Source organism: Equus quagga, chromosome 1 (genome assembly GCF_021613505.1).
Source record: "Equus quagga isolate Etosha38 chromosome 1, UCLA_HA_Equagga_1.0, whole genome shotgun sequence".
NCBI classification, from domain to species: Eukaryota; Metazoa; Chordata; class Mammalia; order Perissodactyla; family Equidae; genus Equus; species Equus quagga.
In genome coordinates, this window is record NC_060267.1 from 96580353 (window position 1) to 96607459 (window position 27107).

At 62.2% G+C, this 27107-nt stretch overlaps 1 protein-coding gene across 16 annotated transcripts in view; it reads right to left on the reverse strand.

Annotated features, from left to right (window-relative positions):
- Positions 1-5396: 5396 nt before the first annotated feature.
- The window catches only part of EXD3 (exonuclease 3'-5' domain containing 3), a 95220-nt gene continuing 73509 nt past the window's right edge, over positions 5397-27107 (reverse strand). For 14 of the 16 annotated variants that reach the window (XM_046670395.1, XM_046670374.1, XM_046670366.1 and 11 more), the window contains 5 exons: positions 22871-22924; positions 22504-22635; positions 7868-7961; positions 6040-6078; positions 5397-5755 (listed from right to left, as the gene is read on the reverse strand). In XM_046670395.1, coding sequence (XP_046526351.1) covers positions 5460-5755; positions 6040-6078; positions 7868-7961; positions 22504-22635; positions 22871-22924 — 615 coding nt within the window. In that variant the 3' untranslated portion in view covers positions 5397-5459. Of the gene's footprint in view, positions 5756-6039; positions 6079-6605; positions 7962-11919; positions 12992-22503; positions 22636-22870; positions 22925-27107 lie in introns of those variants that run through there. The other 2 variants (XR_006889885.1, XM_046670355.1) reach the window with 2 other exon arrangements.

The following is a 27107-nucleotide window of genomic DNA, read 5'->3' on the forward strand; positions in this document are numbered from 1 at the left end:
GCGCGCCTCCCCACACACCTCTGCGCTCTCCCGCCCGCCGCGCCGGGGCGCCTTTTACCTCCTTTATATTTGCATGACAATGGGCGCCCGTGACGCGCGCGCCGGCGGCCCGCCGATTGGGCGGCGCCCGCGTGGGGCGGGGCGGGGCGAGCCCGGGGGCGGGACGGGCGGCGGCGCACTCCACCGCAGGGGGCGCTGGTCGGCGGCCGCGCGGGGCGGGGAGCCAGGTGGCCGTGGGGGGATCCTGGCTGCGCCGCCGCGGTCGTCCGGCCCACTCTCCCTGCGGCCACGTGGGGTAATTCCAGGCTCCCTTCGTGGACAGACCCAGGCCGGGACCCCGGGCCAAGTGCGACCCCGAGGGCGGCCTCCCCTGGGTGGGGGTTCGGGGCATCTCAGACCCCGGCCGGGGTAGAGACCCCGGGTGTCGCTCCGTGCTTCCGGAGCGCCGGCCAGGGACCCTCCGCGTCCCCAGCACGCCGGCCGCGCCCGGCTTGGGGACCCGCCCAGGACACACGGCCCACGCGGGTGACAAATCCACGAGCAGCTCGGGCGTGTGACCTAAGCCACGCGGGGCCGTCACGCGCGAGGGCAGCTCCCCTGGCTTCTCGGGTCACCCCGTGTTTGCGCCCCAACCCGCCTGGTATGAGGAGCTTTCAGTCCAGTCCTGATGAAGCGCGGGGTCCTGATGAAGCGCGGGGTCTCTGGATGGAAGTCCGGGGCTGGGGCGGGTTCCGCGGAAGCTCCGCAGTGGGGTGCAGTCGGCAGCAGGACCTCCTCCTTTTCCTGGGCCACCCCCATCAGCATGAACGGGGACAGGTAAGGCCTGGCCAGGTGAGCAGCCCCAGGAAAGTCACCAAGGATTGCTCCGAAAGGGAACTCTTGAGATGACTCATTTCCAAGTTGTAAGTTCATTTTTTTATTGACGCTGCCGTCAAATTCCCTCGTTAGGATTTTACAGTTTACAGCCCGACTGTGGTCGCTGGAAATTAAGGAGGAATGATTCTCAGAGCAGCAGGCAGGGCGGCGACCAGCACGCAGCAACTTGAATTCCTTCAGAACGGAGCGGGAATTCCTGGGGAGGCAGCTGTGCACCTCAGCTGGGGAGAGCACCCTGTCAAGCCTTGTTGGGGGACAGGTTCCTGTGGGGTCTGCCCCACGCCCTCCACGCCTTGAGACCCACGTGGGTATGCCCCCACCTTGCTCTGTGCTCTGGGAGGGGTCGCAGCCAAACTGCAGGAAAAACTGGGGCGGCCACCCCAGGGCTGTCCACCTCTGGCCAGCTGCCCTTAGACCTGACCCTCGCTGCTCCCCTGGGGTCTTCCTGAGCCGGTGGTCTAGCTGTTCTGCTCAGACCTGCTGTCCCCAAGAGCCCCCCAGTGTGCATGTGGGTAAGCCCAGGGCTGAACAGAGATGGGAGCCCTGAGCCCAAGCCCTGTGCTCTGTGGGCCAAGGGTGTGACTGGGGGTGCTGCTGCCCTTGGGAGCCCCTCCCTCATCCTGCTCATCCTGCAGAGCTGTGTCCCTGGGCCCAGTAAGAGGGCCTGGGATCAGTCGCTGCTGGACTGTGAACAGCTGGACCCTGACCACCTCCAACACCCTGCCGCCTCAACACCAGGGATGAGAGCATGGGTGGCCTGGGAGGCTGACCCAAGGCCACACTGGGCCCTGTCCACTCGGGCCCATGTTCACCTCTGGACAGGGAACCTTGGAGAGAGTAAGCGTGTGTCCCTGCACAGGGCTGTGACCTGGGCACATGCCACCCTGCTGGCCACTGCTCCCTGGAATGGGGCTGGGCTGGAGGGCGCAGCTCTGAGAACACATTTGGGTGGGCAAGAGTTAGGGAACTCCTGGTCACATCTGGGTTTTTCTTGTCTCTGCCAAGTCCCAGCCATGCCCAGAGCCACCCCTAGAAGGTGGTGGGCTCACAGACAGGCCCCAGCCCAGGTTGGCTCAGGCCCCCTGGCCTGGAGAAGGGCATCTGGAGACCCTGCTGGGCCCGGGAGCAGAGCCTGGGAGAAAAGTCCCATTGACACCCGCGGCGGGCATCAGGGCAGGCGGACAAAGGGGCCCTGTGAGCTCAGTGTGGGAACGCACGGCCGCCACCACGGGCCATGAAATCGGCGGCTGAGGCGCCGCGGCAGGGACAGTGTGGCTGGAGTGGCCACGGAAGCCTAGTCTGAGGTCACCGCCTGCTCCACCCCCTGTTTGGAGGGAGGGTCAGACAGGGGTGCCTGGACCTCCCACTGCTGTGCACCCAGCGCTGAGCCCCCTGCCACCGGCTGCTTATCTCTGGGGCTCAGGTGACAGCCACCCTGTCCGTGGGAAGCCGATGGGTCGCCCATGGCTAGTGCTCCTCCACCGTGGCCAAGTCACTCTGGTCCACACCCCATGTCCCAGAGCTGCCCATTTGAGGACACGATGGGGAGAGGGACGTGCAGCTTCCAGCAAGCATTTCCTAAACGTTTGCTGAAAGGCCCGTCCAAAAGGACGATATTTGCTCCAAATGCCTTGGAGGGGTGGCGAGGGGCTCCCTATGTGCCAGGCCCCGCCCCACAGCTTAGAGAAGCCCCTCTCCCGTGTTTGTGGGTTCCTTGGCATTGTCATCACGACCACAAACAGGCAAGGAGTCCACTGGCTCTCAAGGAGAAGCCCCAGACTTGGGATCTGGGGGACACACCCAACCCTGACTACAAAGCTGCACCCTGTCCCCCCGGGGGGGCTGGCCCCAGGGTGCCGCCTGGAAGGTGATGGTGGGGTGAAGGCCAGAGTTGGAGAGGGTCCCCTTCGCCTTCCAGGCATCCCCTTCCTTTGGAGTCTCAGAGCAGTGAGCAGTGAGGGAGCAATGCAGGCAGCTTGGGGACATTCTGGAACCCAGGCTGGGAAGGTCTGGGTGGGCTGGCCGAGGGAGAACAGCGGTGAAGGGGTGGCTGGCCAGCCCTAGGCAGAGGCCTGCGGCCACCTTAAAGGCCTAGACAGGGGAGGGAGGGTGAGTGGGCAGGCGGGCAGTGGGGGCGGGGCTTCCAGCTAATTCATTAAAATGTGTCGGGGAGCGTGGGAAAGAGGAGAGCGTTTCTTCCCAGCAGCCCAGACACCTGGTAGAAGGGCCGAGAGGATAGAGATCAAATAACAAACACTCTGCCCGGGGCCAGCGGCGGCCGGAGCAGAGGAAGGACGCCGGCGGAACTGCAGCAGACACTCGCTGTGGCGGCTCCTGCCCACCCGGTTGGCCGCACAGGGCACAGCCTGGCACCTGGGCCACAGCCCACCCTGTCCGCCTGGTGTCTGACCCCTGGCTGGATCCTGGGGCTGAGGAAGGCACTTTGGGCTGACCCCTGATGGCTCAGGAGCTGGGGTGGGGGCTGGCACCTAGGGTGGGGGGACCCCAGCACCAGGGTGGGCTGGCAGTGAGCAGGTGAGCCCAGAGAGGTGGGGGGTTTCCCCAGAGAGACACGGCTAGTCTGGGCAGCAGACGAGTAGGGAGGCGGGAGGGCAGGCTGGATGGCACAGATGCTGCCATGAGGACCTCGCTGAGAACAGGTCCCTGTCGGCTGCCCTCTCCTCTTTCTAGAAGTTGCACAGGGCGGAAGGGCAGAGTGGGGCTTGGGCCAGACCTGCCTGGAGGAATGGGAAGGACACACGGTCTCCCGTCTCCTGAGTCCATGGTCCCCGGCCTCTTGCTGGCTCTGGCCTCTGTCCAGGGCTGGCTGCAAGGCCAGGGTCTCGGGTCAGAGCAGTCTCCAGGATGTAGCTGGGCTGGGAAGCGGGTCTGGCATCCCGGCTACTTCCTCTTAACTCCACAGGCGACGGAGTGTGGTTGGGGCTGCCTCCCCAGGACAGGACGTGGGGCCGGAGGTTGCACTCCTGGAAGCAGCACCCCAGCCACAGAGGGTCCAGTTCACCTGTTCACCTTGGTGCCTGACCCTGCCTGAACCTCGGGCTCAGCAGTGACCTCCAGGAGGAGGAAGGCCAGGGTTGCCTGCTCAGCCTGGGCTGGCCCTCGGCGTCTCCATCTGTGGAGTGGCGCCCTGGCCCAGCTGGCCCCGGGGCTGTGGGGGGGGGTGAGTGGACTGGCGCCCGGCACACGGTGGGCACTCCAAGGGAAAGGACAGGATGTGGAACGTGGCAGGATGCCTGTGCAGCCCCCTGGCATGAGCCCCCACCCCTACTGGGGTTGCATCCCTGGGGGGCCCAGGCAGTGGCCAGCCCCAGTGCAATCAACAACCCAAGGACAGGGCAGAGGCTGGCCTGGCATTGCCAGTGCCCACCTGATGCCCACGGCCATCCCACCTGGGCCTGTAGGTGTGCTCTGCCCTGGGCAGAGGTGGCAGACCTGTGCTGGCTCCGGGCCCCAGCCGCCTGGAGGCTTCCGCCTGTGCTCCCCAGCCAAATCTGAGCTGGTTTCCGTTCCAGGCAGGAAGGACAGGAAAGGGATGTGGGGGAGGGGGGGGGGGCGCTTTCCGGGGGGGTGAGCCAGAGGAGGTGGTGAGGGCGAGGTAGAGTCTGGGACCAGGCTGGCCGCTTGCAGAAGCCCCTACCCAGGGGCCCCTTCCTCTGGCACCCCTCTCCCCGCTACACCTGGCACTGGTACCCTTGGCCCTCCGGGTGTCAGCAACGGGTCTGAGCCTCAGTTTCCCCCAGAGTGGGCGTAGCAGCAGCAGCTACTTTCTGTAGTTGTAAGAACAGAGATGCAAATACACATGTGTGCAGGGCCCTCCCGTGTGGCTGTGGTTGCTGCCTTCTCTCATGAGAGGCCACCCTGGTCTAACCTGGGGGGTAAGGGAAAGGCCCAGGGGTGAGGCCCCAGCCAGGGAGGGGGCCAGGGCAGCAGACTCAAGGGAGGCTGGCCTCCCCTCCAGGCTGCGGCCTTCCTTAGGGGCAGCTCCTCTGCCTCCCAGACTGGCTGGGCTGGAGCCTGGTCCCTAGGAAGCCCCCAACCTGGCCTAAAGGACCCAGACCCCCAGGATCCCACCATCCATGCTCCCTGGAGTTGGGGGCCCCTGGAGGGTTTAGAGGCCAGCTTTTCTGGGGCCCTGAGACCTGCTGGGGGGAAGCAGGGAAGACCCTGTCCTGCCTGGCCTGGAGGCTTGTGGCATTTACTGCCACAGCAAGGTGGGGGGGGCCTGTCTGTCCTACCCCACCCCTCCAGCCCCAAGGGGCTCCAGCTGACCTGGGGAGGCACTTCGGTGCAGCCCTTGGGCCTTTGCTCAGGCCATTTCCTCCACCGGGCATGCCCTTCCTACCTCCGGCCTGCCTCACTCCTGAGCAGCGGGCAGTTCTCGGCTCAGGGGCCGAGCGTTCTGATCGCGTGGAAACCGTCATCCTCCCTAGCAGTGGTGGGGGCTGGGCCCCTGCACCCAGAGCCTCAGGTGCGTGGAATGAGCACAGGAAGAGCCCGGCTCTCGCCTTTGCACTTTTATTGTCGGCTGGCCCGCCCACCTCCAAGGGGCTGGGGCCGGGTCCTCACGAGGGGCTGCTGGCTGGACTCGCAGGAGCCGGGGGCCCCTCCAGGACCTCATGGAAGTTCGCAGTGACGCGGCCCAGGTGGGAACCCTCCCAGAAGACCTTGCCGCAGCCGGTGCAGCAGTAGAAGTGCCGCAGCCCCGGCCGCCGCAGCACGCCCACGGGGACCCCCGCCAGCTGCAGCCGGGTGCCGTTGCCCAGTGTGCCCGGCACACTGGCCTGCAGATCTGACGCCTCCAGCCAGCGGCAGGGCGGGTCGTAGGTGCTGCCCCCGGGGGCCTCTGCTGGGGCTGAGCCTGGACAGGTGGAGGCGGCCACCCTGAGCCGTGGCCTTTGGGCACACGCCCCACCTGCTCTCCCCAGCAGCTCCTCTTCGCGCTTCCACCCACCAGACCCTCTGCCTCATCCGACCCGGGCCCCTGGTTACAGGCCACTGATCCCCGGCCTCTACTCCCGACCCAGGGCACAGGGTCCATTCCCTCCGAGCTGCCCCCTCTACTGGCCAGCACCCAAACACTGTCTTGGGGTGAGTTCAGGTGCTGGGACACCGTGAGTCCTCAGGGGCGGCCCCAGTGCTTACCTGGCTCCTGGGCATCCTCGCTCTGGGCATCCTCGTCACCTGCCAATCAAGGATGTCAGGGACTCCCAGGGCCGTTGGCAGCCCCCATGCCTACCACGCACCTCCAAGTGCCCAGCCTCTGCCCCATCCCCAGTGGAGAGGGCAAAGGGCAGGGGACCGAGAAGCTTCTGTGCCAGCTCAGTCCCCTCCTATGGGAACTCACACCTTGGAAGGTTCTTGGGGCTCAAAGGTCCTTAGGAAACATGTTTTGGGCGAGAGATGGGCCGATTGGGGCACTCAGGGGCCTGAGAGCGGTGCGGTGGGGGCGGCCGGCTATGGCGCTGAGCAGATAAGCCTCTGCCAAGCAGCGAGTTTAGTGGCAGCCGGCAGCAGGGCCCCCCAGAGCTCGGGGTGCTAGAGAGATCCTGGGGGCTGGCTCCTTCTGACCCTGTGAGACGGCCCCACCCCCCCTGAGCGCAGGGAGACGGCCAGGCTGCTGGGGGCTGAGGGAGGAGTGTGGGGCCGAGGGCAGCAAGGCCGAGGAGCCCTGGCCAGCAGGTGGGAGAGGTCCCCCCAGTCCTGCTCACCCTCGTAATTTGCTCAGCAAACATTCCTCTACAGATGGCTCCAGATTAACCTGAATGGATGAGAACCTGACCAGCGCCACAGCCTCCCTGGAGCCCAGCGAGGCCATGACCTCCAGCTGGCCTCACTGCCTTGCCCCAGCCTGCTTGGCCCAAGCCCTTACTGGGTGGCCCCTGAGACACGAGACAGCCCACAGGGGTGCTGCCCACCCCCCAGGCCAAGTGTGAGCCTCTGGGTGGGGTGGGGGGCTCAGAGGGGGCTGGAGCCTGGCAGCCCCTGCAGTGGGCACTGCTCACGCTCTGTTCCTCCCCTCCTGGGCCTCGGGCATGTCAAGACCATGCTGTGGAAAGCTGAGAGCTGCCCGGGGCTGGACACAGGCTGTCACGACAGCTCACCAACTGTGTGGGTGGCCCTGAACCTCAGAGGGAGGCAGGAAGGACAAGAGCAGGGTCCTGGAGGGGTACCATCTGTGCAGACGGAGCCAGGCCTCAGGCTAACCCCACCAGAGGGACCCAGCTGCCCTCCTCTGCACCCATCCCTGCCCCACACTGAGGAGGGTCCAGAGCCTGAGGAGCCACTGGGCTCTCTCCAGGGCCCCCTCTGCTGGGCCCCTCTCTCTGGAAGGTGGGGGGCCAGTGGTAGAACAGCCGGCACATTCACTGCCCCGACTGCTGACCTCAAAGCTCTGGGTGCCCTGCACCCTTTTTCTACACCTACAAAAGGGAAACTGAGGCTAGGTCCCCCGGTAGGACCTGCCCCGGGTGGGGGGGGGGGGTGTGGACATCCTTCCTCCCATGTGCCAGGCTCATCTATGTTCAAGTTGTGTGCACAGGCATACAAGCGAACGTGTGTGCTCCTGTGTGTGTCCCTATGAATGAGCGTGCATGTATCTCTGTGGGGTCATACACGTATGTGTGCGTGTCTGCGCTGGTGTGCATGTGCACTCCACATGCAGGCAGGGTGAGCAGCAGTGGAGCAGGGCCCGCTGGAGACAGGGTGTTGTACACCGCCCCAGAGGGGACCCGAACGCCTGAGTGCCCTGGCTCCCTGGGTTGGCGGCCTGCACACCCCCAGAGAGGACAGAGGCTGAGGGGTCCCATCCTGGCCGTGAGGGCTGACTTTTTGCCTATTGGTACCTTGCCATCAGCCCCCTGGCTAGCATCCTGCTGGCCATTCCTGCAGGTGAGCCCAGGGGCACCCAGCAGCTGGGCTGCCATCCACAGACCCCACCAAGCCCACGCCTAACACTGTGGGGTGCACTCGCCTGTGTTGCTGGGGCTTTCCTGGTGGCTGCTGAGCCCCATGAGCTGCTTCATCATGTCCTTGGAGACCTTCAGGTACTGGTCACAGTTACAGGCCTGGGGGTGGAGGAGGTGCTGAGGCCAAGGGAGGCTCCCTCTATCCACCCCGCCCCAGCCCCATGTGTCCTGCAGCTCTGGGTCTGCCCAGGGTTTTTCACAGAGAAAAATGGCACATCCCTTCCTCTCCCTGCAGGATCCCGGGATGCACTACCTCCTGGGAGCCCTCCCTGACTCCACTAGCTCCTAGTGGGCCCTGGGTGGCCTCTTCTGGCTCCTGAGCCCCTGTGGGACCCTGCCATCACCTGATTGTCCTCCCCAACCCCGGAGCCCACGAGGGCAGAGCCAGGCCTGGCTCCCGGCTGGGCCAGCTCAGCACCGTGGGGGATGTAGGGTCCAGCATCTGAGGGTCAGGGTGGGTAGCCCTACAGCTGCCCTGAGCCCGCAGCCACTACAGGGCGAGCAGGGGCCATTTTGGCGTCCACGTTTCTTGACTGTGCGGGGTGCCCGCCCCTGCAGGGGCGAGGGGTCAGAAGTGAGCCACTTCTGCTTCTTTGTTGGGACCTTGCCTAAGACTTGCAGTGCACTCCTGGGAAAAGCTCGGCTCAGCCCCACTGACCTTATGAAGACCCTGGGGATGGGGAGGGGGTTTGGGAGGCCCATCTTGCCCTCCCAGTGCGGCCACCCCAGGGCTGCCCCGTGAAGGTCACTGCCTGGCAGGGAGGTGAGTCTGGACCCCAGGATTGCCAGGGCGAGGCGGGGAGGGCCCTGTGGGAGGGCAGGAGGGGTGGGGTGCCCACTGAGACCGGGGTACACACAGGTACCCGTGGAGACAGCCCTTCTGGACATGGGAGCAGCCTGCAGGGGGAGGGCAAGCTGAGGGCAGGGCATGGGGGGTTCCCAGGCCACAGGGGGAGGGGCCACAACTTGCGCTCCTGTGATCACTCCCTCCGTCCCTCCTGGATGAGCGCCAGCACCCTGGATGACATAGCTCCCAGGGCAGGTGGGTAGGCGGCAGCCACAGGCCCCTGGAGCCACAGGGCGTGCCCACTTCAGGGGCCCCGCCCTGCCCCCACCCGCCCTTTTCCCACAGGGCTTTCGACACCACTACCGGTGGCCTCACACTCCGCCTCCAGCATTGCAGTTGGCGGGGGAGCCAGGGCCTGGGGGTGCTGGATGGGTTGGGCCCAGGCTGGGCTGATCCCCTGGCAGGACCCTCCTCCCCAACCGTCTGGGGGGTCTCCTGTCTCCCTGGCCACCTCTCCCAGCCAGACTCTGGACTGGCCTCTGGCACGGGGAGGTGGGCCCTGCCCTCCTGGTCGCAGGTCCAGGGGCTTCCTGGGACAGGAGTGCAGGCAGAGCCTGGCTGCAGATCTGGCCTGTGGTCACTCTAGGTCCAGTTGGGAAAGGAGCTGAGGCCAAGTGGGCAGTATAGTCTCTGGGTGCTGCCCTGGGCCACCTGCCACAGAGGCCCATGCTCTCCCTGTCCAGGCCCCCCAAGGGGACAGTGCCATCAGGGGTGGGAGGGAGGGCACAGTGGCAGGGTAGGGTGGGGTCATATGTGAGGGGTCTGCCAGCCTTCCCAGAACCTGGGCCCGGTGTGAACGCCTGGGCGGGGCCGCCAGCTCATGCTGAGTCACCACACGCAGACAAATGCCCCGTGCCCTTTGCAAGGACCTGGCCCCACCCTCGGGAACCACCGGTGCCGGTTTTCCCACGGCAGCTGCCCACTCTCGGGCCTTGCTGTCACCCTGATAGGCCCCGGGAGGCCCTGCCCACCCCCTAGCCAGAAAATCCGGTTCTGCGCCTGCTGGTCCCCCTTACCCTGTGTCTCTTATCCACAGCAGGGCCCAGCACTGAGGGCCTCCCTGTCTATCTCCTTTCCACTCTGGGGTCCAGCAACCCTTGCCCGACCCCTTGCCATGGGCAGGCAGTGGCCACCTTTTGACGGAGGCTGTCGGGGCAGGCCTGGCCTCTCTGACACTAAGAGGCAGAGCCTCTGCCTTCCCATAGTGAAGAGAGAGACTCCTCGGGAGAGACTGGGTAACTCGCTCAGGGTTACACGGCTCTCGGCTGGCCAGAACCCCACACCAGGGCCCTCACACTGCCCCCCAGGGGGTGTGTTCGCAGGTGGCTTCTGAGCCATGCCCCCTTCCCCAAGGGGCCCGTGCAGCCCCAGCCTTAGGATGCCAGGGGGTCTGGGCAGAGACCAGTGGGAGGTGGTGAGGGAGCCTGGACAGAGGATGGGTGGTGTGGTCCTGTGGGTCTGGCCACCATGCACACCCTATCTGAGGCTGCCAGGAGAGAAAGCCTGAGGGCAGGGCTGGCCTCCGCCCCCAGAGCCTGCTGGGTGGGAGGGGCCAGGTGAGTGGGGGCAGGAGGAGCTGGGAAGGCTCCTGGCTCTGCGGTCCCAGGGGTCCGCCTGTGGACCTGGTTCCCACGGCTGGCTCCCGCTGCTCGCTGCTCGGAGCCAACGCCTGCCCTGCCTGGAGCCAACGCCTGCCCTGCCTGCCGCCCGCCGACTCAAGGCACAGCTGGGGACCGCCTGAGGCAGGGGCGTGAGGCTGCCTCCCCGGGGCTGGGCGGTCCTGGAGACTGGCAGGGCCCCTGGACCCGCAGCCAGGCAGGTCTGACCTGGCAGTCCACTCTCTGCAGCCCCTGCTGCCCCTACACCTGAGGAGGGTGGGAAAGGGCTGCTGGGGTGCACCCTGGCCTTGGAGCACCAAGCCTTGCGCTCGGCTTTGCCGGCGCAAGGAGGGCCAGCAGCAGGCACTGGGACACCTGCCAGTTCCTCCGAGCAAGCGAGCAAGCGAGGCTGTGACTCGGCAGGGGGCAGCTGGAGCCAGCCTGCTCTCCATGCTGGGCCCAGGAATCCCAGCCACGTCCGCCCAGGGAGTGATCTGGGCCAGCAGAGCCAGAGCAGAGCGGGGCAGTCACAGTGTCTATGCTGAACCGTGTGTCCCCACCTGCCCTGCCCTTGAACGTGGGCCTGCAGGTGTCTGCTGTACACACACAGAACATGGACGGCTGGTGCACAAGTGTGGGGGTGGAGAAGGCTCGGGTAGGCCCAGCCAGGGCCACGGAACGTCGTGGGCAGGCCAGGCGGTGGCCGCGGAGGAGTCCTGCACGTGCTGCTCCCTGGAGCCCACCGGTCCCTCCCGGGGCTGAGAGCCAGAGAGTCCAGATGGACTAGGCCTGTCGGCCACCCATAAACACCCGGAGCCTCACTGAGTGGGGGCTGAGGGAGAGGGGAGGGTGGGATGAGCCTGGGGCCCCCAGGGATGGGGCGTGAGAGAGAACCCCTGCTCTCAAGGGAGCAGGGCAGCAGGAAGTAGCCTGTCCAGGCTGGGAGCCGAGTGGAGGGCCCACTCCTGAGAGGACCTGGGTGGGGCTCCGCACCCCACCAGCAGCCAGCGCCCCGCCCCCTCCTCCTGCGGCCACTGCCTGGGAATTCCCACAGCCCTGCTCTCCCCGCCCAGCAGGCCCCGGAGCCAAGAGGCTCGGCCCACCTCTCAGCTGGGAGATGGCCGGCCCCTTGGGCATGCTCCTGAGGGCTGTGTACTCTGTGCCCAGCCAGGCGCTGGCTCCCCAAGATGGGGTGGGACCCCCTGCTTCCAAGCAAGGGGCAGGCTGTGGAAACTTCAGCTTGGGCCTGACGGCCTGTGCTGCTGGGGCTCTGAGCAGGGCCCCGCCACCCCTGCGGCCCCCACCCGGTGGGAGCCAGGCCCCTGTGCGGCGGATGGAGGCGGGCAGTCTGCTGCCCAGGCCATGGGAGACCCCGTTCTGACCCCACAGGCAGGGAGGAGGGGGGCTTCGGCTGGGAAGCTGTGCCAGCTCTAGACTAATGGGTCACTTCTTGCTCACTTAGTGCAAAGGGGAAGAACCCAAGAACACAGGCGTCTCTCCATCCCAGCACCTGGTGAGAAAAGCCAGCATGGCGCTGAGGGCTTCCAGCACCTTCCATGAGCACACCTACACACGGCAAGTGTCGCAGACACTCACGTCAGGGGAGGGGGTGAAACGGGTGAGTCTCAGCTTCAGGACACCAGTGTCACGTCGGCAGGGCACTTGCCCATTTGGTCCCTGCCAACCACCACCCCCCACAGTCCCCCCTTGCCCTCCTGGGACGGGCGGGTCCTGACGCCTCCCCAGGCTGGCCGGTCCACCTTGACCCCCCAGAGCCGCCCCAACAAATGGTGCTGGGTGCAGGGACAAAGTGCTGGGATGAAAGACCCCTGGCCTGGGCTGTTGGCCTGACACCTCGCCGGATGGGGCGGGACTGTGGCCCAGAGGAAGCAATTAGGTTCCGCCCTCCTGCCGGCTGAGGCCTGGGTCTGCTCCACACCTCGCTCTCCCACGCTGTCCCTGCTGCACCTTGTGGGGGCCCTTTGCCATCTGCCTCCAAAGGTGACGTGGCCCAGGAGCTGGGAAGACCCTCTTGGCCCCAGCACTGGGCGCAGCTCCTCCAGGTTTGGCCAGGTTTTCCACTGGAGATAGGTTCAAGGGCCGTGAGGGGCACATGCTAGGGGCAGAAGGGCCAGGCCCCAGGCCCCCAGGGAAGCGTGGGGCTGGGGATGGTGCACGGGCATGCACAGGGTGGGGGTGGGGGTTAAAACCTAACAATGGTGGTCTTCTGTCCCCATGAAGCAGACTTTCAGACCCCCAGCCAGCAGGCTCCGCCCCCCAAGCTCCTGGCCTTCAGGCACTGCTCAGTGCAGGTCCCTGGGGGGTCAGGGGCCGTGGCTCTGCAGGTGTCTCTCTCACAGGCACCCAGGTACTCGGAGTGCAAGAGCGCCCAGCATCAGAGTGGCTGAGTGTGTCTTTGTGTAAGCGTGAATCAGGAGCGTGAACATGGGAGTGTGTGACTGTGTGTGTCATGCGTGTGGACACAGGGCCTGTGTGACTGGGCGCGTCAGGTTCGAACATGGAGCCTGTGTGTGGCAGTTTGAGTGGATGTGACTTTACGTGTTGCCCCGACAGTGGGAGCGTGTCTGTGTGTGAACAGCCTGCGTGCACCCACGGGGAGTGTGGGAGCTCTGTTCCTGGGGCCTCCGTTTTCCGGGTGGCAGAAGAGCCATGTCTTGGGAGCCCTGGGCAGAAGGACAAATGAGGCGTTCAGGACGCAGCAGGGACGACAACCAGGTCCCGAAGGTGAGGCGCTGCCTGCCCAGGGAGACAGCCAGCAGCAGACGGGAGGGTCTGAGTCTTGGGAAGCCCTGCAGACGGGATGGGCAGGCCGGCCTCCTGATGGCTCACTTTGCGCCCACTACCCAACCTGGGTCCCTCGGGCCTGCAAGCCTTTACCCTCCTCCAACTGTACCAGCCACAGCCCAGGGCCCGCTCTGGACTGGGACATGCAGACCCCGCTGTGTGGGGACAGCAGGGCAGGCAGCCCAGCCTGGGCTATCTAAGGCCCCTCAGGATGAGACCCCATGATCCAGCTCACTTGGATGGGCCAGGGCTGATGGCCATCCAGGCAGGCCAAGGGATGTGAGCCACAGGGCCTGGACAGGGCCCAGCCTTCCCCCTACGCTTACTCAATCTGACATCGGCCAGTCACAGCCCCCTCCAGGGGGGCCAGGGGAACACGGGCCCTCACTGAATTTCAGATAATGCTTAGATACTTTCTGCCTGGGAATGTGGCTGCTGTTTCCTGAGGTTCATGGTCGGTAGGGTTTTGTATTTGCCAAACTCGGTGCCCTAGCCTTCCCAGGCTGCTGAGAAGAAGAGACAGGCAGTGAGAGATGCCCAGGGGGAGGTCAGCGCTCACTGTCCCCAGGTACAAGGCAGGCATGCCAGGACCCCTAGGTCTCTCCCGGACATGTGTTTGGGGGTGACCACCTGTCCTGCATGATATCAAATACAATCTGGGCCAGTGGATGCCCTCTGGCCTCAGGCCCTGGGGGGCAGTCACACCCCACTTGATCCCCCTCAGCTCCCCTCCAGGCAGCACACAGTCCCCTCCCCCAGCACCCCCACTAAGCAACACAGACCCCCCCTTCCCCTGTGGCCCCCCAGTTCCCCCACTAAGCAGCACATACCACTCTCCCTCGTGGACCCCCAGCATTCTCACTAGGCAGCACATACCCCCATGGCCCCCCCCCAGCACTCCCACTAGGTGGTACATACCCCCTGTGGCCCCCCAGCACTGCCACTAGGTGGCACCTCCCCCATGGCCCTCCAGCACTGCCACTAGGTGGTACATACCCCCCACGTGGCCCCCCCCAGCATTCTCACTAGGGGTACATAACCCCACGTGGCCCCCCAGCACCCCCACTAGGCGGTACATACCCCCCACCGGGGGCCGCCCGGCACCCCCACAGGCAGAACCCCTCCCCGTGGCCCGCCAGCACCCACACTAGGCGCACCCCCATCCCCGAGGAGCCCGCCAGGCGCCCCATCCCGGGCTCCGGGCACCCCCAGCGGCGGCCGTTCCCAGACGGGGGAGGGGCGGCGGGCCGTGAGAACCCGCCAGCGGCCCGGCCGCGTGGGAAAGCGGGGGGAGGGGCGGGGCGCGCTGGGAACGGCCCCCACCCCGCCCCGCCGGCTTTGAAAGGGCCACTGAGGGCGCCGCAGGATTCAAAAGCAAACGGCCGCCGCCGACTTCCCGCGCCGGTGTGGGGGTGGGATGGGGGACCCCTCTCGCCAGGGGCCGCGAGGGTGGGGTGGGGATCCCTCTCGCGGGGGCCCGCGGGGGAGGGATGGGGTGGGGTGGGGGACCCCTCTCGCCGAGAGCCGCGGGGGGTGGGTGGTGTGGGGGACCCCTCTTGCCCAGGGCTGCGGGGGTGGGGTGGGCACTCCTCTCGCGGGGGGCAGCGGGGAGGGTGGGATGGGGGACCCCTCTTGCCACGGGGCACGGGGCAGAGGTGGGGTGAGGGACCTCTCCAGCCAGGGGCGCGGGGCAGGGGTGGGGGTGCCAACCAGTTGGGGAAGTGGGGGTGGGGCCGAAGCCAAGCTGTCCCAGGGGCGGCCCTTGTCGCCTCCCACGGACAAGTGGAGCCGGTCCTCGGTCAGCAGGCAGCACATCCTGAACCCAACGCCTTGCAGCTGGGCAGTCTGAATCTGTTTTAAAGTCTCTGGACCTGTCACCCACTCAAGTCAGGCCAGCACATGGGCCAGGAGACCATCCCCGACCCCTGTGCTCTAGGCCCAGGGAGAAGGGAGTCCCAAAGTGCTGCTCCAAAGGGCAATGGTGTTCCCTAGATTGAGCTGGGGGCCAGGAGGACTTCCTGGAGGAGGTGACATCTAAACTGGGGCTTGACAGACCAGGTGGAGAGGCTGGGAGCTCAGGTGCTATGCTGGGGTGTGATGAGGAGCCCAGTGTGGTCGGTGGGAGGACATTGTGGACAGGGGGCTGGTGTGACTGGGGGGCTGGCAGGATGGAGGGGGTAGGTGTTGGGCTGAGTGCAGGGGTAGGGGTCTCTTGCTCCCCCCATCTCCATCCCCTCCCAGAGCCACTGACTGATGCCAAGCAGGAGAGGTGCCCCGGAAAGCCTCCTGAGATTGGGGCCGAGGAAGCAGCAGTCCCTGCCAGAGCCTGACTCCCTACTTCCCTGAGGGCCCCTACAATGCACCCTGTGCCGCTCGCTCCCCTGCCTTCAGGGAGGGGCGCAGGGCTCTTTCAAGCGGGCCTCTCCCTTCCTGGGTCCCTCTTCCTGAGGCCCCTCCCAGGCCCCGTCCTACCCAGGGCAGGGCCCCCAGTCCCCTCCAGCGATGCTGCTCCAGAGGACGCCCCGCCTCCCCTGGAGACCTTCGCGGTCTGTGCTTGTCCCAGATGTGCCCAAAGATGGACGCGGCAGAGCTCCACCGCAGCATCCCTGCCTCAGGAGGGCGGGTGGGTGGGCAGTGGGCAGGGCTGCTGGGGGCAGGAAGGCACGCCCCCACTCCCCAGCCTGCCCCACTCTGCAGCTGGGGAGGGAGGGTGGCCGGGTGCGAGTGGGGTGATGCTCTCCTGCTCCTGCTGCCTCCCGACCACGGGGTGCCCTGCTGCACTGGCCGTCTGGCCTGTCAGGACACAGATGGAGTAGTGGCTGCCCAGCAGACCCTGCTCTGTCACCCTGAGGACCCTCCCAGACCCACTGCACGGCTGCCCACGGCCACCTTTATCTGCAGCCCCAAGGGGCTGGCTGCTTTTCGCTCACACTTCTGAGGCTGGCCAGGCAAGTCCTGACTCCTTCACCCAGGGCTGAGAGGACAGGGGGTCTGCAGAGGTCAGGTCTGCTGTCCTGAGCCAGGCCCCATGGCCACCCAACAAAGAGCTAACTGCCCCCTGGCTCCCAGGCCCTGCTTCCGCTCTGAAGCTGGCAGCTGCTCCAGAGGAAGAGTGCTCCTTCCCCGTCCGATGCCAGCCAGGCCCCTGGGCACGGTCAGTCCATGCCATGGGCCCCGGCGGGCAGGGAGGCAGGGGCTTTCCTGGAACTGCCGCGTGGGCCCTGCGAGAGCAGCTGTGGGCAGTGTGTGGACCCACAGGCACAGCTGCTGCCAACACAACTTCACTTATGGAGCTGAAATTTGAATTTCGTGCGATTTAACTCTGGGGCCGCGGTGCGCTGACATCCAGGGTAGGGTGTGTGTCCCAACCTGCTGCTAACCCAACCCCAGCCACAGGACCTCAGCGGGCTGGCCACCTCCCTGCACCTCGGGGTCCCCCGGACTGGGATAGAGGCCTGGCTGGCGCCGTGTGCCCCTCGCCCTGTGGAAGGCAGGTCGTTGGGGGCTCTGCTCACCCTCCCCACCTCTTCAGGGCCCAGTGAGCCACAGGTTTGGGAGCTGGCCTTTGACACATCTGGCTAGTGCTGCCGGATGGCTCTGTGGCTGGGGGCCTCAGGGAGTGGAACTGTGATGGTGGCATGCCGAGATGTGCAGGGAAGGACCCCCAGACTTTGTGTTTGGGGACTGGTGTTCTCTTGCTGCCTACCTTGGCCTCATGTGGACACCACCACAGGCTGAGAGAACAGTGCCGAGAGAGCCCGCATGGCCAGCTCTGCCTGGGGCAGCCAGCACTGGCTCTAGAAGCCTCTCCTGCCCCTCCCCGTGTTCTTGGCAGCCTGACCTCAGCTCCACCTCAGCCCCATGTCACACTGGCCTGACTCAGCGTCTTGGCCATGGTTTTGTCCATCCAGGGTGCCAGCTGTCTACTACACCCTGCGTGTCCATGCACCCATGCCCGCGGTCCTGTCCCCCCCCCCACGCAGCCCGGGCAGCAGGGAGCACCTGTCTGGGCTATGTGCCTGTCCTGCATTGGGGGTGTCCGTGCCCTCTGAGCTTTGACTTGAAGTGTGTCAGCTCTTTTTGAAAGTGACCCTGTGCTCACTCTCCTGTCAACGTGTAGGAATACAGCCAGAGAAGCCCCATTCCAAGGGGACCCCAGACGGCTGATGGGAACACCCGTTTGAAGCACTCTGTCAGGAAGAAGGTCCAGAGAGGCGTGGTGCTGACCGCTGGGTCCTGGCTCACCCCCATGTGGACAGACTCGAGAAGGAGAGGTGAGCTGGGAGCTGGGTGGGGGGGACTCACGCACCTGCCCTCCCCAGGCGCTGGCCCAGAGGAGCCACAGCGGGTCCCTCAGCCCAGGCCGCTCCAAGGGACAACACACCCGAGGGGGACGGGAGGGGTGGGCTGGGGGCAGAGGGCCCAGTGTAGCCTCATCACACTTCCTGGACAACACAGGGTGGCTTGGGGCAGGATCCCCGTGGAGCAGGTGGTGCTAGCTGCCTGCTGGAGGGGCTGCGTCCAGTGGCAGCTGCTTCGGTGTCGTGGGTGTCGCTGACAGGCTGGCCCAGCACTGCCAGGATCCTTTGTAAAGCAGCCGGGATAGGGTCAGGGTCGCCAGGAGCTGGGGGGCCCCCAGGCCAGTGGGGTCCAGGTCCTCAGTCCCCCCGTGGGCCACCTGGCGGAACTGACACTAGGCTCTGGCTGAGACTCAGGGCTTTTCTGGAAGAGAGAGGGAGGGTTGAGGGGTGGCCTTTTGGGGTGACCGGCCTGGGCCTTCCCTGCTGTCACCCCCAGGGCATCACCCTGGCCAGCGTCCCGAGTCTGGGGGTGTGCCGGGCCCCAGTCCTGCTGAAGCCTGCCCGTGAGGCCTCGTGACAGTGCCAGAACCCTCCACGCTGCTGCTCCGGAGCATTCTCCTCCCGAGACCCCAAGGCCGGCCCCAGCACAGCCTCCGGAGCCAGAGGGCTTGGGTCTCTCCCTGCACAGGGTGACGGCCCCTCCTGAAGCCTTTGTGCCTGTGTGACCCCAGGGCCACTGAGTGTGGGAACGGGGCTGGGGCCGCGGAGCACAAAGGCCGGGGAGGGGCGGGGTCAGCGGCTGCTGCGCCTCTTCCTGTCCGTCCCTCCGTCGCTCCGTCTGCAGTCAGTCATCAGGATAGAGGGAGGGTCTCCAGGCCCAGGGACTGGGCCGGGCACAGGCGCCCCAGCTGGCCCCTGGGCCTGGCCTCCAGGTTCTGGGTGTGGGCACTGGGGGTGCGGCTGCCTGGGAGTCCCCTGCATTCCCCGTCCCAAGGGCCCTCTGTTCGTATCCCTCTCCCCACCAGAGAGCAGCCTGGGCCGGCGTCCACCTCCCTCCCAGGCCCTGCCCAGTCTGGGGCCTCCTGGGTGCCCTGACCTGGCCCCTGAGGTTCAGCTCCCCAATGCAGCCTCCTCTGCCTTCTGGGGGCCCCACGTTTGGCTCTCCCTGAGAGTTCCTCGAGGTCACTGTCCTCCTGGGTGCCCACTTCCGGGGGCCGACGTCACTAACTTCCAGGACACTCACCCACTCCCACAGGGGGGCTACGGCCCGCTCCCTACCACGGCGGGGGAGGACCGGAGGGACAGTAAAAATAGACGTTACGCCTGGCTACGTCAGGGGTTCTTGTTTAGGCTTTTTTTTTAACTCACATTTCTATGATAAAATATTTTCCCATGGTGGACGGCACTGGGAACGTCCTCTTGGCGTACGTTCCTGATGGACAATCCCAGGCCCAGGTCACCAGCTTCAGGGGTCACAATGAGAGACCCATGGCCCCTCAACACTGGGCCCCAGGGCACCCATGGGCCCTCTCCCTGCCCAGAGAGGCTCCCACGTGGCTCCTGGCCTTGAGAGGGTCTCCATCCTCACGAGCTGATGCCCCAGAGGCGGATCCCAGCGCCCAGGGCACACGCCACGTGGAGCGTCAGTGCTGCTCGGGGTCAGGTGCTGGGCGCCGGGGCGAAGCACAGACCCCGGCCCTCTCCGTCTCCACTCACGGCCCGAGCTGTACCCGACCCGCCAACCAACAGCAGTGGCTCTCTCTGGGAACGCTCCGTGTGTCAAGGGCTTCCCCTCGGGAAAAGCACCAAAATAGCAGAAGGAAGGAAAAGAGAATGGAAACAGCTTGGCGGCCGGAGCTCTCCAGGGAGGTGGCCAGCTCTGGCCTGGGCCGGGGGCAGTGACGGCTCAGAGCCAGCATCCAGAGTGCTCAGGCCCACTGGGGGCACAGGACAGGCTCTCTTGGGGTCATTCCTAAGTGTGCTGCTCTCTGCTGGCCAGCGGCCAGCACCTTCTGATGCCCAGTCGGGCTTATGCTCCAGGCCCGCCCTTACTGTAGCCTATGGTGGCAGAGCAGGGGTCTGTGGGCGGAGCAGAGATCTGCAGATGCAGGAGCTGGCCGGCCACTGTGCTGAGCCTCAGGCACCACCTTGGGTGTCCGTGAAGCACCTTTGCTGGGCTTCTTGGTGTCCACCTATGGGAGGGCCTCAGGTCCACCTTGGCCGGCCCTGAGAACAGCTTCTCTCCAGGCATCGGGTTGGGAGAGGGGGCCACTGGTGTGCAGGGCTGGTGGTCAGAGTTCCTGGCCGCTGCCCAGGCTGAGCTCCTGGGTTTCGGCTGAGAACGCATGGCTGGGGGCTAGGGGAGCAGGTGGTGGGACGTAGCCTGAGGCTACCCAGCCCTGGTGCAGACACGACGGAACTTGAGCTGCCTCTGCTCACGGTGACAGAGTCTGTGGCCTGTGAACCACGGTGGCGACCTTGCCTCCCGCCTAAGCACTAACACTGGCAGTCTGCTGACGTGGAGCGAATTCGGTCCCGCCCTGCCCAAGACACCTCCGTGGTGACCAAGGCCAGGTTCCAATTCAGAAACCCTGGCTTCTCAGAGACCCCCTCTCTGCCATCCTGGCCCCATCGTGCAGGTCTTTCGGTGTCCTTGTGCATATCATGGACCACCCCAACAGCTATCTGCCACCCAGGGAGGGTCCTGCCCTGGGGCCCACCCAGCCTGCCTTCCTCTGAGCTGAGCTGGACAGCCTCGGGCCTCAGGGGCCGACAAAGGCCATCGGACACTGGGCCCAGCCTCACGCCTGCATTCCCGCCTGCTGCTGTGCAGTGGCCAGCCCCTCACTTCGGCCTCTGCTTCCTGCCAGGGCCATGGGCCCTGTCTCTGTCCTCTTACCAGCTGACCACATGCAGAATGCATGTTTACTGCAAACAGAGATGGCGCAGGGCAGGGCCCCCAGCTGGGCAGTGAGTTGGGGCCGAGGCACCCCATGATCCCCTTCCCTACGCACTGCCCTTGCCCAGGGCTTGGTGCTCCCAGGAGGCTGGTGCCTGACATGCCCTCCAGACCAGACCCCCAAGAGCCCAGAGCCAGCACCCTCCCTCCCCGCCAGCCAGGGGCTCGGCCTAAGCCCTAGGAGCTGGTCAGGCGCTGAATCGTGCTCTGAACGCTCTGCTACCTCACCTGCTGCAGCTGCCACTCAGGTGCAAGTCACCACGGCCTCCCGCCTGGGCACACACAGCACCTGCTCCCGCCTCCCGCCTGGGCACACACAGCACCTGCTCCCGGGTCTCCTGCATCCCCGCATCCCCCCACCTGCGTCAGAACACTCTGAGTCTGACCCGTCTGCTGCAGCCGGGACGGATCCCAACGCTGGCCCTCCCTGGTGCGGCCAAGCGCTGCCCTCTCCAGCCCATGCACTTGCTGGTCCCTGATCTGGGTGCAGCTCTGCCTCTCAGCCTTTGAAGCGGCCCCACGCGGCCACGGGCTCTCTCACTCTGCCAGGTCCTGCAGCCTGCTCTCCCCCCAGGCAGGGCAGGGCACCTTTAGCCAGGGGGCTGTGGCTGTGGTGGGGTGATGGCTGGTGGCGGGGCCTAGAGGCAGTGCCCACGGTGTGGGGAGGGGGGAGGTGGGGGCAGCAAGGCCTGGAGGCTCCCCCTCCCCCCCGTCTGCTCAGGGGCACAGAGGGCGCCTGCAGTGCCTGGCCCTTGCGGGTCTGAAGGAGCGTCAGGCTGCTCCCCAGCACGCGGCTTCCTGGGGGGCCAGCGGGGGTTTCCTCCCAGCTACCCACCTTCCTGTTTTCTTAAGAAAATGCACCAGCAGAGGCTCTGAAAAGCTCATTAAAATGCCTCCCAGGCGTCCGGACGTCCTGGGGTCTTTACAACACTCGGGCTTGAGCACAGACAAAGAGACGGCAGACGGGGTTCCTGCCTCCCAGAGCTCAACACTAAGGAAAGGCTCCGAGTGAGCTCCCCGCCATCCTGGCAGTGCAGGGGCCTGGGGTTTGCACAGACTGCACCCCAGGCGGGCGGCGGGGCTTGGCCTGGAAACAGAAGCCTCCACTCCTTCCTCCCTCACTCTGCTGGGCGTGGCCCTGGGGGCACTGGGCACAGAAGTGCACGGATGCAGCAAAACTCAGATGGAGATGGCACTATGCAGCTGCCACGGAGTGGAGGGTGGCGTTCGCCCGTGCCCTAGGTGGGGCCAGCCTCTCCCCTGGCACCCAGAGGTGGGGCTGAGCTACCACCAAACAGCTGGACTTGGAGAGCTGCTCCTGATGGAACGTCATCATGGTGGCCCGAACTCCAGAATGTTCTGGGAATAGCTGGTGCTCCGCATCAGGAGCCAGCGTGGTGCGCCGGGACTGACCCCACGGCCCTCTGCCCGCCATACTCCGTGGAGACCCCAACACCAAGCAGCCACGCCCCAGCCTGGCAGGGCCAGGCACAAAGGCCACGTCACCTCCCTCTCAGCCTGACAGGATGGGGGCTCCAGAGCTGGGACAGTGCCCCCAGGCCCGCAGGGGAGGGAGAGGAGGGAGCCCCTCCCCAGCGTGAGTCAGCACATGGCGCCCTGGCCCCAGGCCCCTTGTGGATCTCAACCCTGGACACAGCTGTCCCAACCTGAGGATTTCCTCGCCCAGACCCTTCAAGATGTCAGGGTGGACCCAATGGCCATCTGGGCCTCTTGACGTTGCCCTCAGAAAATGGGACCTGCCAGCCAGATGTGACTTCCTTGGGTCCCTTTACTCCATCCAGAAGCCCCACAGGAGGCCAGCCCTGGGTGCAGGAGGAAATACCCCAAATCTGAACGGACACCCCATCTGAGCTGCCCCTTAGCCCACAGCTGCCCCTCATGGCTGTGCTGGCTGAGGCTCTGCCACCTCCTGACCCCAGAATGCAGTGCCCCGGCCACGCGTGTGGGTGTCGGGGTGGGGGTGGGAGGAAGAGGTAAAAAGGCCACAAATTAGGCAGCAGCCGCTGCTCAGACACATGGCCTTTACCGTCCTGCCACTGGCCAGAGACATGATGGGCCTTGCCTGTCACAGAGGTGGCTCCCTGGCAGGCCCGGGGCGTATGGGACCCACCTGGCAGCGGCTGAAGATGTCGGCGTGGGTGACGCGCACGTTGAAATGCCTGAGCACAGCCTTCGCCTGCTGCCGGGCCTTGAGGGAGCAGTCCACCGAGAGACAGCGCCCAGCCCTGACCTGGGCCCGGAGCTGCAGAGATGCGGCCGCTGAGAAGTGGGCACAAACCCAGAACCTGCCCAGGCCCGCCCCACCCACCCCAGCTCAGAGGTCAAGAGCCTCCCCTCGGCCACCCGGGTGGGTCAGCCCCACCCTCATCGGCCCCATGGCAAGCAGAGCCCGAGGTGGGGGTGGCAGAGGGTTAGGCCGGGCCGAGGCCCCAGTGGGAGGATGAGGCTCAGGTGTCAGCTGTGTGCGGGGTCCTCACCTTGTGGTACGGCAGCCCTGACGTCAGGATGACCCTCCCCTCCTGCCTGGCGACCTGTGCCGGAGGGAAGAGCGGCAGGTGAGGGGAGTGTGCCGGCTCCCAGGACACCTGCAGGCCCTCGCTTGTCCCCAGAGCTGCCTCTGCTTGGGACCCGAGCAGCCGTCAGATGTCTGCAGCCCAAGCCCTGGGCATTACCTTGGTTGACAGATTTGGTCTTAGAATCATGCAAACATTTTACATGCTCGCAAACAAAATTAAACTTAAAAACCAATCTCTAAAAATCCAAAGAAGATGAAACAAATGAACCACAAAGAGAGCAGTATTCCAAGTGACATCAAAACACGGGAAACTGACCATGTGTCTTGAGGGGGCCGCACTACAGACCAAAGACAGAAAAACTCTGCAGTCGTGCTGTTGTTGGTGACGATATTGAGACTGTCATTCTGAAATGTTCGTGTGTGAATTGTGACATACAACACACAGAAAATGCTGGTGTTTGAGTGTTAGGATTTTCAGCTGAGAGAAAGGAGATATGGACTAAAATTAAGGAGATTACACAATAAACCCCAGATCTGAACAGAAAGCTTCAGTATGAATTTCTGATGTCTTTTATAAATAAATATTTAAACATATTTCATCACTCTGCCCACTGCCAAGGCCTACAAGCAAGAACCAACCCTGTGGCCGTGAGCACCTGTGCCCAGACTGGTTTCTAAATAGGTTTCACGCCAAAGGGAACCAGGGCTCTTTAAAGAAATAGCTGACTCCAGGCTTGAAGCAGAAAATGCACAAAGTGAAGCTTGGATGTCTCATCATATCAGAAAGCAAAGAAGTGTCAAAGTCTACAAGTGTCCTGTCAGAAGGACCCAGGGTCCAAGGAAGGCTCCCACATGCCATAGGGGGGTGGGGAGGGGAGGCAAGTGCACATCAGTGGGGTGACAGCTGCAATGGGCAGAAATGTGAAGGACAGGTGTATCGATGTGCTCAGCATGCATCCTGAAAAATCGTGAGTTATCTTTGGAGCATGCTAGGGGCCAACTCAAAAACATAAGAGCTAAAACTACAAAACTCTTAAAAGAAAACGTAGGGGAAAATGTCATGACATTGCATTTGGCAATGATTTCTTGGATGTGGCACCAAAAGCAAAGACAACAAAATCAAAAATAGGAAAATTGGACTTTATGAAAATTAAAAGCTTTTGTACATCATAGGACACTATTAAGGAAGTGAGAAGACAACCCACAGAATGGGCAAAAATACTTGCAAATCATATATCTGATCGTGGATTACTACCCAGAATATATAGACAACTCCTAAAACTCAACAGCAAAAAAGCAAATAACCCAACTGAAAAATGGGCAAAGGACTCAAATAGACGTTTCTCCAAAGAAGAGACACACATGGCCAACAAGCCCTTGAAAAGATGCTCAGCATCATTAGTCATGAGGGAAATGAAGATCAGAACCACCATGAGACACAACGTCACACCCCTTAGGATGGCTTTTATTTTTTTAACAAGGAAAATAAGTGTTGGTGAAGATGTAGAAAAATTGGAGCCCTTGTCCATTGCTGTTGGGAACGTAAAATGGTGCAGAAAACAGTATGGCAGTTTCTCAAAGAGTTAAACTCAGCAAAATAAGCCAGTCACAAAAGGACAAATATCGTCTGATTCCACTTATATGAGGGACCTAGAGGAGTCAAATTCACAGGGACAGAAAGTGGGACAGCGGTCACCAGGGGCCGGGCAGGGAGATGGAAAAAGACTGCTTCACGGCTGTGGAGGTTTTGTTTGGATGATGAAGTTGTTCTGGGAACAGACAGTGGAGGCGGTTACACAACATGGTGAATGTACTTAATGCCACTGAATTATACATTTAAATGTGGCTAAAATGATAAATTTTAAGTTATGTATATTTTACCACAAAAAGGTAAGAAAAAAACACTAAATCAAGTGGCTACAAATATACACCTGCGTGATGAATAAAAAACAAAATTAAAAACCAACAAGCACAGCTGAAGTAAACACAAGGAAGGGCAGTCAGGAGGAAAGCAGCCCGGCCACCAGAGGTGACGCAGCACTGGTGACAGGCTCAGCAGTGACAGTGGGCCCCAAAGGACCATGGCTGTTGTCACAGTTCTGTCAGACTGCAATCATAAACCCAGCAACATCTTCCTTCAGGAGAGAGAAGGCATGGAGATTCTTCAGAGAAAAACGGCCCCAGTGAAGGGACCTGGTGAAGGAAGTCCTTTTAGCAAGAAAGAGCTGGCCTTGTCTTGATGCAAGGTCTGCCATGCATGTGCATGTCCACACAACATCAGCTCTAAAAGCCACGGAATACACAAAACAAATACGATAGTGTCTAATGTGTAGAATTGAGAGAAATCGCATGGTGTTAAAATATGGGAAAATAATAGCAGGTAAGATGGGAAGGGGGTCAGAAGGTGAAACTGATCTAAGATCCCTGTATTAATTTTAACTTCAGATGTTGTCAACTCAGATACACATGGTGAGGTTTCTAGGGTGACTCCTAGAAGAACAGAAATTGAATTTATAACTTTGAAACTAATACAGGGAAAAACAGAAGAAGGGTAAAGAAGCTAAAAGAATATAAGAAACAAAAGGAAAAAAGAACAGAAAAAGTAGGATGGATATAAAGCCCAAATTAGGACAGTACAGCTAGACTCAAATTACAATAAATGTAAATGGACTAAACTAATTAGTTGAAAACAAAGATTGTCAGACTAAAGTTTTAAAAAATCCAGCCAGAAGCAGTTATATGAAATGCACCTAATATATAAGAGTAAAAGGTGGGTTGCAAGTGGAGGAAGAGAATGTGATGTACGAACATGAACCAAAGGCTGCTGGAGAAATGTCCTGCTCTAAGTTCAAACAGCCTTTATGGCAAAGAGCTTTACTGGAGCCAAGGAAGCTCACCTTGTGATTGGAGAAAATGTCACTCAAGAGGGAGATAAAAGAATTCTAAAAATGGTAAGCACATGCACCTAATAACACAAGTTTAAAACATAGAAGGCAAATACTGACATGACTACAAGGAGAATCTGATGAATCCACCATCATAGGAGATGGCAGTACAGCTCTCTCAGCCTCTGACAGAATCAGGCAGAAAAAGAATCAGATAAGACGCAGATGATTTGGAGGCATGAGAGAGAGAGACATGAACACGACTCGGGAAGAATACGCATCCTTTTAGAGTCCACACGGAACCTTTAGAAAAAGGATCATCTACTTGGCTACAAAGCAAGTCTTCACAAGTATCTAAATAGGCAGTATACCGACTCTGCTCCTTGACTATAATTCAGTTAGGTTAGAAACCCATTTTAAAAAGATAACTAAAGGGGCCGACCTGGTGGCACAGTGGTTAAGTTCGCACATTTCACTTCGGTGGCCTGGGGTTCGCCAGTTTGGATCCCGGGTGTGGACATGGCATCGTTTAGCAAGCCATGCTGTGGTAGGCGTCCCACATATAGAGTGGAGGAAGATGGGCACAGATGTTAGCTCAGGGCCAGTCTTCCTCAAAAAAAAAAAAAAAAAAGATAACTAAAAAGCTCCAAAACTCCAAGCTTTCTGCAACTGAAAAACAGCCTTCTAAAGAATTCTTAAGTCAAATAAGTAATTATAATGGACACTCAAAAATTACTAGAACTAAAAAATAATGAAAACATTATATATCAAAACTGATGGAATGCAGTGAAAACACCACTTCAAGAAAAATTTATGGTCTCGAATGTTTACATTGTAAAATTTAAAAGGCTGAAAATTACAGAGCTAAGCACGCCACTTGGAAATAACCCCAAGAAAGCAAAAGGAAGGAAACTATAAAGATAAGAATAGAAATTAATGAGATAGAAAACAAAAATGCAACCGAGAGGATCAACAAAGCCAAATACTGGCTCCCTGAAAAGACTCACTGAGTTGACGCTGTCTGTGAGCTCAGGAGAAAGGGGGACGCGTGCGAGCAGCAAGCAGGGTGGGCGAGAACACAGCCCAGACACAGCCCAGACACAGCCCAGCTTTAACAGAGGATCAGCCTCTCTAGGCATCAGAAACATTGGACGAAATGGACACATTCCAGAAAAAGATACAATTACCAAAAGCGACTGGAGAAGATGCAGACAACTAGGTATCCTACAACTATTACATAAAAAGGATCAGCGCTAGAAACTCCTGCCCCGGAATGCTGTGCCCAGGAAGCTTTGCAGGAAGTCAGCCAACATC